This window comes from Mesoplodon mirus, assembly GCF_964341445.2.
Source record: "Mesoplodon mirus genome assembly, chromosome: 12".
NCBI lineage: Eukaryota > Metazoa > Chordata > Mammalia > Artiodactyla > Ziphiidae > Mesoplodon > Mesoplodon mirus.
Window position 1 is genome coordinate 4,653,110 of NC_138988.1, and position 12,375 is coordinate 4,665,484.

The 12,375-nt window shown below is 43.6% G+C and overlaps 1 protein-coding gene across 6 annotated transcripts in view; it reads left to right on the forward strand.

Annotated features, from left to right (window-relative positions):
- The window catches only part of TMCC1 (transmembrane and coiled-coil domain family 1), a 225,183-nt gene extending 220,719 nt beyond the window's left edge, over positions 1 to 4,464 (forward strand). For all 6 annotated transcript variants that reach the window (XM_082639390.1, XM_082639391.1, XM_082639393.1 and 3 more), the window contains one exon: positions 1,038 to 4,464. In XM_082639390.1, coding sequence (XP_082495516.1) covers positions 1,038 to 1,352 — 315 coding nt within the window. In that variant the 3' untranslated portion in view covers positions 1,353 to 4,464. The remainder of the gene's footprint in view (positions 1 to 1,037) is intronic.
- The last annotated feature ends 7,911 nt before the right edge of the window (positions 4,465 to 12,375 follow it).

Sequence of the window (12,375 nt, forward strand, 5' to 3'; positions counted from 1 at the left end):
CAGGGCTCCCACCACTGCTGAGCTTTGGAGGGTATCTGACCATTGCTAAGGAAATCGGTTCTGTCCTCTGAGTGTTATGGTAAATTTTATATAAACCCGTGGGTGAAGATTATGGCCTTGAGAGGAGATCACTTGAAATGTTTGGTCAAGTGTTTGGGCATAGTGTCTGTCCTCTACACAGAGATTAATCAGCTCTTCTTAAGAAGACAGAGCAGGGGACCCTTTCCCCTGATGTCAGGGAGTTAGTTAACTTGAAAAACACCAGGTAGTGTGTACAGGGATGTCCAAAGGATGTTCACCTCTCCATTGTTATAGTGGGAAAGTTGGAAATAACCTATGTCTCTCCAGTAGGGAACTGGCTGAATAAACTGTGACATATCCAAGCTATAAATGCTAGGTAGCCGTTAAAAAGAACTAGGTGGGCCTCTACGCGTTGACATGGAGAGATCTCCAGGACCCGCTGTCAAGTGAAAAAAAGCAAGCTGTGGATCAGTCCTAGGGTATGATACTATTTTCATTAAGGCAGACAATTTTTAAATAATTCCATGCATATCTCTAGGGACGTATGTGTATAGACTTAAACACGGGTGAAAGGATGAACACACACCAAATTGACAGTTATGTCAAGGGCAGGGACTGGAACTGAGGAAAATACCAAGAGAGACTGCCTTTGTGTCCTATTTGAAATGTTTTTATGTTGAACAATTACGTGTGTGTGCAACTTAATAATTTTTAAATGGAAAAAAAGAGAAACAAAATCATATATTTGAGATCTTGTTATTAAAATATTCAAGACCAAATCTAATTGTGGCAACTGCTTCCTGTGAGCTGTCCCACAGGAATGCAATGGAAAGCAGTTTAGGTGAATAATAGTTACTTGAATTGTGAGTTATGCATTTGGCCTCTCACATTCAAGACTCTAGCATATTTTAAATCATTGGCGTGGCTCAAGATGCATCTGCCTTGCCCAAGGGGCATGTCAGCTATTCAGAGTGCTTGTGAGCAGAAAGCTTAACTCTTCCCTGTCTGGCCCACAGGAGGCCCTGGAGGCGTGCCAGACCCGCATCTCCAAGATGGAGTTGCAGCAGCAGCAGCAGCAGGTGGTACAGCTGGAAGGGCTGGAGAATGCCACTGCCCGGAACCTTCTGGGCAAGCTCATCAACATCCTCCTGGCGGTCATGGCAGTCCTTCTGGTCTTTGTCTCTACGGTAGCCAACTGCGTGGTTCCCCTCATGAAGACTCGCAACAGGACGTTCAGCACTTTATTCCTTGTGGTTTTCATTGCCTTTCTCTGGAAGCACTGGGATGCCCTCTTCAGCTACGTGGAACGGTTCTTTTCCTCCTCCAGATGATGCCGGCACAAGAAGGCAGTGCTCCCCTACCCTCTGGCGAGTGCATGCGGTGAAGAATTAGACAGCAACTTACCTACTCTGAAGTTTTCTACAACAACAAAAGAGTTGAGTGAATCTGTTTACATTTAGAATAATGTTTTTTCTTCAAAAGACGCAATTGCAATAGTATTTTTTAGATTTTATCCAAGAAGTTTTTTGGGCAAAAATCTTGGATCATTTTTATGTAGCATGATTTTCCTTGGGATGCAGATCTTAAACAGTCCTTTAACATGAACCAACAATCTGGAGCACACTGAAGGGCATTCTAAATTGTGGCTTGAAGGACTGCACTAAAATCCACTAAAAAGATGCGAAAACCTGATTAGGGAAACCAGTTAAACCTAACACCCTGCCTTGTCTGGGCTCACCACCTCTCCCCTTCCCAGACTAACTTTACTGTGAAGTCCTACCACATTCCATGTCTGAATTTCTGGATTTAGGGTGGATTTTCCTCGTCCGTGGAATAACACATGGATCTCCCTGGCTTTCTCACCCAAGTTGGCCGCTCATGGTAACCCTGGAAGTATGATCACTTTTGAACCTGGTCGCTTAACCTTTGCTAGGACACACAAGTGAGAGCATCATGCCCCAAAGGATCACTGCACAGTCCTACTACAGTATTTTGAAGTAGCCCTCTAAATACTTAACTTTAAGCAAATCCCATGGCCGCACTTTTAAGGTTTTTTTAAATATGTGTATAGTCACCAATTTAAAAAACAAAAAATCTGAACAGCATACTTGAAGAATGTAATACTCAAACTCTCAGTGCTTCCTTATGGTTTCTAATAGGATTTTTTATTATTGTTATTATTATTATTGGGTTTTTTTGGAAAGGGTTGGGAGGGTCTTTTATTTTTTCCTTTGAAATAAAGAAGTGATGTTTTTAAATGAAGAAATGTGTGGATATTTAAGTGTGCTGCTCCCTCTTGTCTTGAAACAATTTGAGTAAAGGAACACTTGCTGTAAATGCCACCCTCTGACACCCTTGTTTTGAGACCCAGCTTAAACTCCATCCTCTGGCTGCTGCTACTGCTTTTTGGTGTCCTGCCACCCCACACCACCACTTTATGGGCTTGGCTTGGTTGGAGAGGAAAGGGGTGCGCAGGGAGAGGGGGAGGCTGTTTCCACAAGCCAGCATGATAGGGTAGAGTTTTTTTTGCCCCAACAACATGTTTACCCAGTGACTTTGGGCTGGGATTATCTGTAGGAAAAATTGAGACCGTACTATGAGAGTCATAAATAATTCCTTGTGTTTTCTTAGTTCATTTTTTAACACCCCCTAATTACTGAAACCAAAGTGATGTGGAATCTTTTGTCTGCATTTTGGCCCCAGCATCTTTAATTTCAAAGCTTTCTTCTGTCTGCCTGAGAGAATCAACTGAAGGTGATTTCTCCCTAAAGAGCAGAAAAGGAAATGTCAGGTTAGAAGGACTCAAGTTTGGGGTATAAAATGTTGTCAGCGTCCTCTTCATCTAGACTGACTTATTAACATAACTATGCTCAGTGGACCTTCATAGACAGTTTAGAAAAATGGACTGAGCCTTCTTCACCATCCTATAACCAGTTCTACCATCCTGGTGGAACTTGGGCTTTTAGAGCCTATCTAGAAAGCTTGGCCAACCTTTTCGTATTCATAGTATTGAACCACAAATGCTGTTCCCTCTTGGCCTCTGTTCTGTGCAACCAGGTGATGAGCAAGGGGCACATACTTTGCCCTGAAAAGAGTAGCAAAGCATGATCTGCCCATCTCCCCTATACCAGGAAATTCTTCTGGAACTAGGTTAACACTGCCTGTCTGAGAGGATGGCTTACATGACAGCTCCAGCCTCCTGTGGCTTGGCAGGCTGGCCTTCTCAGAAACAGCATGTTGTTTCCATAATCATTTTCATATTTTAACTCAGGTACCCCAGTCTTCACTCCATCCCCCAATGATTGTAGTACACCTGTTAGCTCTGTTGACCTCTCAAAATCAGTGCCCAGAGCAGGCACCACAGGGGTGATTTTTCTTTTAAAAAATAATTGGAACCAATTTATGTTCAGGCCAAAAACAAATTGTTCACAAGCCTATGTATTTACAGTGTTAACTTTGCCTAAAGATATTGCAGTGACTTTAGGCAGAAGTGCCAAAGGACACCATGACCTTGTCGAACTAGCACAGTTTTTCCTAATTTTTTGCTTTAGTGAGGGAAAGCCAGTCCCACAAAGTTATTGGAAAGATGCTCTAGCCACAATCCTCCAGTTTTTCTAAGACAGAACTTCTGAGTCCCCTGAACTGTGTAGAGGCTACGAAGTATTGTGGGCACTGGAAGTCACTGGCTAGATGGATTGAAAATGTTCCCATTTGCCTTGGGACAGTTTCTGTCAAAGGAAGGTTTTCACCTCTGGAAAGCCCCCTGAGCTCCCAGCCAAACAGCCCCGCACTGACTGTCCATCCTCCATTCTCAAAATGTCCTCGGAAGGACCTCCAGGCTAGGTCAGGCACGGTAATGGCTTTCTAGATCTCTTGTCTCTTGATTATTCACCAGGCCCAACAGTTGTCTGCATTTAATGCTGTTTGTAACCGTGCATCTATTTTCTTGCCTTCCTTCCACTTTGTGCTGCCTATACCTGTTGCCTTTGAGCTTCTTTGCAGTGTGGCTGTTCTTGGGTTCTCTTATCTATTCAAAGCTCTTCTATAACCTCGCTCTAATGGTTTAACAGTTCTGTGGATGGAAACTTATCACTCTAATGCTTCTCTTTTAAAGACTACATGCATTCCATTTGAAATGAAGCATTCCTGGATTACTGGTTAGTGCTGGTGTGTGAGGCTGACTATGGTAGCCTGGGTGACTCTGTTCAGGTTGTAGAGTGACTAACATTTACCTTTTTTTATGATAGTTGAACGGCACTTCTGTCTGCTCCAATTTCAGTTCTTTGGAAAGATATTCAGTGCATCCTAGCAAGGAAGGCTTTCTATTCCACTGGCTCCTTAAGAAGCAAAAGTAGGTTAAATTTTACACTTCCCTGACTGGGTGGGGTTTTCTCTCCCTCCTGTACCCCCCCAACCCAATTGAGGTAAAAATCTGATACGAAGGGGCCTCCCTGGTGGCGCAGTGGTTGAGAGTCCGCCTGCCGATGCAGGGGATACGGGTTTGTGCCCCGGTCCGGGAGGATCCCATATGCCGCGGAGCGGCTGGGCCCGTGAGCCATGGCCGCTGAGCCTGCGCGTCCGGAGCCTGTGCTCCACAACGGGAGAGGCCACAACAGTGAGAGGCCCGCATACCGCAAAAAAAAAAAAAAAAAAAAAAAAAATCTGATACGAAGAAAAACTCAGATCAAGCCTTCCTTGCTAGCCATGTCGTAACAATGAGCATAATTTTCATGTGGTCTTCTCTGTATTTGGTTTTGTTTCTGATTTCATATTCCTTTGAGGTACAGTCAGATGAAATGCTGAATTCCAAGTGAGTTCCAGTGAGGAGCTGCCTTTCAACCTCGGAAAATGTGCATCCAAAACAAAACCAAATATTATCAAAAAACTGACACAGGTAAAATGATGGTTCCCACCCCCACGTGAAGCTGGGGATTTTGAACGTGGCTCTAAGAGTTAACATTTCTGTCTGTGTGTCGTGTATGCTGGGTGATGCCCTCAGTAGGATTGACTACTAGACTGTAAGTGTGTTTTATCAAAGTGTGTAAGAATAAAAACTCACTTGCACGAATTGAAAAGTACAGAAATGACACTTGTGAACGTGTGAACATTAACACTGTAGTTGATAGATCTTAAGCTGCTAATTGTTGAGAGAGAATTACATTTTTGTTTTGTCTGGTTGCTGCAGATTCTCAGCAGCACTTTTACTGTACATACAAATTGAAATAAAGACCTCAGCTATTAACGAGGTGGTTGGACTCGGGTTTGTTTTGCTCTTTATTTTTGCATATTCAGTTCCGGTGACACGTTTGTCAGTCTGAAAACTTTCCACTAGTTTGTGCATTAGAAACTTTGTGAGTATGTGAGTGAGTGTGTGTGTGTGTGTGTGTGTGTGTGTGTGTGTGTGTGTGTGTGTTTAGCCAGTATCTTAAAACCGTAACCGATAGCTGATAGCTGGGTAGCTGTCACCGTCTCCCTGGATTGTATATACTTCATTTCAGACTGGCATTTTGCCACAGTTCCTTTAGGCTGGTAGGTAGGATTGCCTTTTAGTGCTTTGGAGGGAGTTCTTGAGAGGCAGTACCCCCCAAATTCAGCATCTGATGCCCGCAATGGGTATAATGATCCCTGTCCATTGTTACAAGGCTTTGTTAATAAACCAATGTTATGATGGGAGTAAAAACTTACTTTATAAAACATTTGAGGTTTGAAGTTCTACATTCATGAAAGGGGTTATCTTCTAGCCTAACTCCAGCTATGGTTTTGGTATAGATGTAGTAGTTTCTATGATGATCTCTGGGAGGTCTCTGGAAATCGAGAAGCTCTAATCTTGCCTTTTTGTAATTTTTTTTTTTTTTTTTTTTTTGGCCACGCTGCAGCATGCAAGATCTTAGTTCCCTGACCAGGGATTGAACCCGCGGCCCCTGCAGTGGAAGCGCAGAGTCTCAACCACTGGACCGCCAGGGAAGTCCCTAATCTTGCCTTTGACAGGGTACCAAACAGGGTCCTCATGACTTGGTCCTTCACACCCCCAATCTGAATGTCAAGATGTTTAGGCCACACTTCCAGCTTACTAGTTCTGTGCCTCCTACCCCATCTATAAACTAGAGATATCACACCCATCTTCATCCTACCTTGTGGATGATGTGAAAATAAGAGATGCTGCTTGTGAAAACTTTTAAACTCGCTGTGAGAACGCCCGAAACTTCTTGAAATATGGACCAGGCTGCCACGTACAGATGTGCAGGTTGTAAGCCAATCCCAAGGGGCCGTAAGAAAACTATACTGTGAATGACACGTCCTAGAGTTTCACAGTGCACAGTGGGCACCCAGAACAGCCCTCACCGCAGCTGATAATTTGAAAGCCTGATTTATTGTCATCCATTAAAAACTTTGGAGAGTGGAAGCCTGGAAACATAAATATGAGAAGCTGTGGTGTAGACAACAGACTGGGGAAGCAGGAGATGGGTGTGTGGCCAACTAGAAAATGTCGGCCTCACCTGAAGTGTGCAACTAGTGTTTTAAAACTCCGTGAGGTAAACTAAACTCCTAGCCAACTTGTGACCCCAAATCTTGGTAATGAAGAGTAGCTGACATTTATTGAGTACTTACTGAATGCTGGGCTTAATGTTGGTACTTGTAATGCAATTCTCACTTAATTCTCCCCAAGGTCTTACACAGGCCTTGTCATCCTCATTGTCTAGCTGAGGAAACGAAACTTAAGTGGCTTGCCCAAAGTTATACTGTTAAGAAATGGTAAATGAATGTGATGGAAAATAGGTCTGTGCAATGTACGTAACAAAAGATGGGTGTCCACAAAGAGTTAATACAAACTGAGAAAACCGTCAACTAAGTAGAAAATAGGCAAAAGATTCACAGAAAAAGAAATGAATCACCAATAAGCATTCAGTAGAAAATGTTCGGCCTCATGTGTAAATCAGTGCGTTAAATGGAAAAAAAAAGTGGTGAAATAGTATATTGTCTATTTGTGTTCAAAATAGTTTTGTTTGCATAAATATATGTATGTAAGTATACAGAAATGAAACCACATTAAACTGTCCCCAGTAATTACTTCTGGGAAAGGGAGTGGGAGGAATGGTGGTGAAATAGGACTTTCATGCTTGACTCCTATAAAGTATGAATCTCTTAATACAAATGTATTTGTGTATCTTTAAAAAATCAAAACTTTTTAAAAAGAAAATAACAGGTCCCTTGAGGGGTGGAAAAGAAATGGCAGTGTTATTCATGCCAGACTGTAATAGAACATCTTTTGCTTTAGGATTGCCTTAGAAGGAGCTCTGGACCAAGTTTGGACCACCCGTTGGGCTTTCTTGCCGCCCTGGATTTCTAGGCGTTGTGGTCAGATGGCCATCCCAGTGCCAGACAGGACGTGGGGCGGTGGGCTTGCAGCAGCTGGTACCACCTGTTCAGTTCAGCCCTTCATTCATCCTACAGCATTTGAGAGCCATTCTGTGTACCAGACCAGGCTGTGGAGATGTGCTCAGTCAAGGGGAGAGGAACCTGTGTTGTAATAGAGCTGGAAGCCATGTGTGGGAGCGAAGAGGAGGGAGCAGTTCTGACCGGGCAGTTGGGAAAAGCTGGATGGAGGAGGGTTTATGGTGAGTGAAGATGAGTGAGGAGGGCCTTCCAAGTTGAAGGAACAGTACTGGCAAAACCACGGAGGTGACAAAGGCCGAGGTGAGTGGGCCAAGCAATGGATCAGAGCCTCAGATGGCTGGGAGGGTGCCTGGAAGAACATGTGAATCAGGGACAAAGTTAAAAATAGTTGCGAAAAATTCTGAATGCCATGCTGAAGGTCTACCCTCTGCAAGAAGGTGTCGAGTGGTGTAGTGACCCATCCTGTGTTTAAAGACAATTATAGCCCTTCTGGAAGGAACCAGTAGCCTCCTTTTCATGTCATCCAAGTCACTTGGCTGGTTGAGAAATGCCGTCAAATAAAAAGGTATTTGATCTTTTGCCTTTTGATCCTATAATGGAAGGAGCTTAAACTTTTTATTTGATCTGGGAGGTGAGGGTATACTGAGGGTATAGGAAGCTCAGAGTTCACTTCATATATATAAATGTATGTCACTTCTGGCATTAGAATCGTTAAATTCTACGACAAGAGTGCTTACAAATTTATTCAGGTTTCTGTCTTAATGAATGCTTAAACTGTCCAAAGGGATATTCTTTTAGAAGACTTCATTTCAGTAGTTACTGAGACTCTATTAAAATGTACAGCAAACCATGATGAAAATAAATTATAATAACCACTATACCTTAGAGAGCCGGTTGTGAGGATTAAGTGAAATTGTGTGGTGCCTCACCCAGCTCCACAAATGGTCTCAATTATTGTTATTAATAGACTGAGAATTCCTTGAGGACAGGGAGCTGTCTCACTCATCTGAATCTCTTCAGACTATATCGTGTCTCTCATTCTTACCTGATGAAGGACCCAGTGGCCAGAGTTTGAGCTGTCTGTAGCCAGCTCTGGCTCTTGAGTTGGTTTGGAAAACCAAAAAGTAATCAGTGTGTGTCAAGGATACTCTGACCATAGAAACAACAGAAGAGAGCATCCCAGCCATAGAAAACAAAAGCTGGCTAATGGATACACATACACTGGGCTGAGGGGCTAACAATAGAGTTTACTGGTGACTTCTTAACCACAGGTAAGGACATTGTTGTGTTCATGGCTGTGTACTCAGTGCCTGGAATGGTGCCTGGAGCATAGTGGGTGCTCTTTGAAAAGTGGAATTTTAAAATGGCTACATATTGAATCCCTAGTCTGTGCCAGGCACAGTGCCACTTGTTTTACTGCTAATTCTTACAGTTGCTCTGAAGAGGAGATGGTGTAATTTCCATGTTGCAGATGAAAACAAACTCAGTTAGGTGTTTGGGTTTTATCCTATGGGCAAGTCGTTTCACTAGTAGATGGCAAAGTCAGGATTTGGACTCAGAGACCCTAAATCACACTTCTTTATGCACTGGAAGCATTTTTTTCTCTCTTACGTGTTTTCATTAGGTATCTTCCAGAACATAAATGAAACACTTCCTGCTGAAATTCATTTAATCGTCATGACCAGGTTGCCAGCCCAGAGACACTGACTTGGATAATTGGAATGTTATGCTGTTTGCCCCTACGCTAAAACAACCCAGACTACTGTACTTACTCTTTTTTGAAAGTACCAGCTTTAATCAGGTACCATTCAATTCAGTCGTTTAAAGTGTTCTATTCAGTGGTTTTTGTTTTTATTGACGTTGTGCATCCAGCATCACTAATTCCAGACCTTTTTCATCACCTAAAAATGGAACCCTCCACCCATTAACTGTCAATCTCCTATTCTCCCAGCCCTAAGAAACCACTAATCTACATTCTATCTATAGGTTTGCCGATTCTGGACGTTTTATGTAAATGGAATCACACGATATGTGGTCCTTTGTGACTGGCTTTTTTCACTTAGGATGTTATCAACGTTCATCTATGTGATAGCATGTTTCAGGACCTCATTCTTTTTTACTAATAAATAATATTGCATTGTGTGGATACACATTTTTATCCATTCATCAGTTGTTGGATATTTGGGTTGTTTCCCTGTTTTTAGCTATTATGAATAGTGTTGCTGTGAACATTCATGTATAAGTTTTTGAATGGACCTTTGTCTCATTTCTCTTGGGTGTATACCTGGGAGTGGAATTGCTGGGTCATACAGTAACTATGTTTAACCTTCTGAGAAACTACCAGACTGTTTCCAAAGTGGCTGAAGCATCTTACATTCCTACCAGCTGTCTGCACATCCTCACCAGCACTTGTCATCATCTGACTTCTTAATTATACCCATCCTGTGAGTGTGACATGGTATCTCATGGTCTTGATTTGCATTTTATGTGTTTTTATGCTAATATCTCTTTTCATAAGCTTTCCTATCCATATCTTCCCAACCCAGGCTGTGGCTGTCACATTTCATTATTGCCACTGTGCTTGCCTTACCTAAAAGCCTTTCATTTCCCCACTAAAAACTGCTTTTCATCTACTGTGGGCTGGAATTCCATATAACCCAACTCATCAGAATTATATCCAAAGTAAGGTTAACTGGATTCTGAATGAGTCCCCACCAATAAGTAAGATATGTGCTTGGACTTTGTGACTGCTGATATAGCAGCTTTGAGACTATTTCTGCTTAAAACCAAGATTTTATTTAAAAAAAAAAAGAGAGTGAGGAAGGAGAGAGAGAGGGAAGGAAGGAAGGAAGCCTGGCCTCCTATTCATCATGTGACCTTGGACTCAGCCCAAGTCCTCATGCAGGTGTCCCCCGCTCCTCCCTTCCTGCCTTGTACTCCTCCACTTCTCTGCTGCTTTGCATGTGCTCTTCCCTCTTCTCACAGTGACACCCCCCACACCCTATTTATCTGCCTGGCAAGGTCTTACTCTTTTTTTTTTTTGGCTGCATTGGGTCTTCGTTGCTGCGCGCGGGCTTCCTCTAGTTGCGGCGAGCAAGAGCTACTCTTCGTTGCAGTGTGCGGGCTTCTCATCGCGGTGGCTTCTCTTGTTGCAGAGCACGGGCTCTAGGTGTGCAGGCTTCAGTAGTTGTAAAACGCGGGCTCAGTAGTTGTGGCTCATGGGCTCTAGAGCACAGGCTCAGTAGTTGTGGCACACGGGCTTAGTTGCTCCGCAGTATGTGGGATCTTCCTGGGCCAGGGCTCGAACCCGTTTCCCCTGCATTGGCAGGCAGATTCTTAACCACTGTGCCACCAGGGAAGCCCTCTTACTCTTTTATTTTACTCTGTATTAAGGAATTTTTCAAACATAGGCCATAAATGCATAGGGTAATAAACCCCAATCAACAGTTACCGACTTGTGGTCAATCCTGCCTCATCCACACCTGCCCTCCTCTCTCCTCTCCCCTCTCCCCTCAAACTGGATCCATTTGGAACAAATGCCAGGTAGCATACATTATTTGTCCTTTTTGGGGTTTTTTTCTGGTCAAATTTTTTTTTATTAAGGTGAAATTCACATAACATAAAATTAACCATTTAAAAGTGAACAACTCAGTGGCATTTGGTAGATTTACAATATTGTACAACCACTGCCTCTATCTAGTTTGTAAACAGCTTCATCACCCCAAAAGGAAACCCCATACCTGATAAGCGGGCGCTCCCCATTTCCCCTTTCCGCACACTCCAACCACCATTCTGGGCTCTGTCTCTATGAATTTGCCTATTCTGGATGTTTCATATAAATGTAATCATCCAAAATGTGACCTTTTGTCTGGCTTCTTTCACTCAGCATAATGTTTTCAATGTTCATCCATGTTGTAGCATGGATCATTACTTCATTCCTTTCCAAAGCTGAATAATATCCTTTTGTAGGGGCAGACCACATTTTGTTTATCCCTTCTCAGTTGATGGCCATTTGGGTTGTTTCCACCTTTCGGGTACTATGAATAATTCTGCTGTGAACATAGGTGTACATGTACTTGTCCGAGTACCTGTTTTCTTTTGAGGTGTACACCTACGAGTGAACTTGCTGGGTCGCGTGGTCATTCTGTGTGTAACCTTTTGAGGACGTAGGCAGCCTCTCCCCTGTGAGGCCTGCCCTGACTTCCCCACGTACATTCAGGTGACCCCGGCTTTGCCAGCCTCTCTGTTACAGCACCTACCTCACTATGACTTCTTTGGTTTATGTGTGGTTTTGCCACACTACATCGCTTCCTGTGGTAACTGAGCTCTTTTTCACAAAACACCCTCCCCCATTCTCGCTCCCCATCATTCAAGTGAACTAATCCCATGATCCTGGCTCAAGAGCTGGACAAGTAATTCAAGTCAGGCCAGTCACAGTTGGTCCTGAGGCTCTTGCTGGCTGAGTTGGGAAAGAGGGACTCTTCTCCTTTTGCTACTTACAAGGACCCTTTGTCCCCAGAGCTGCCAGGAGCACAGCCTACCCAAGTATGAGGTCAAGAGGGAGGGAGGCAAAGCCAAGACATGGACAAGAGAAACAGGTTCTTGATGAACCAGTTTGACTCCTGGATGCAGCCATGCTCAAAGACAGATTCATCTCTTGAACCTCCCAGTGTTGTGAGCCAGTAAATTTCCTTTATTGCTAAGGTAGTTTGAGTTGGGTTTTGTCGCTTGAGCCAGGAGACACACATGATGGTGGACTCATAAGGGACTGTCTGCCAATACCCTCCCTTCCAGGACCACACCTCCCCACACTTCAGCCGAGCTGTCTGCATGGGAGGGGCCGTATTATAGCCTGGTACTGTCGAGCTTGGGACCAGAAGGAGGGTCAGTCCTAGTTCTTGGGTCATAGGAGCAGGTAAGTGTGAAGTTCGTGAGAGCTGTTGGCCGGGGGAGACTCCA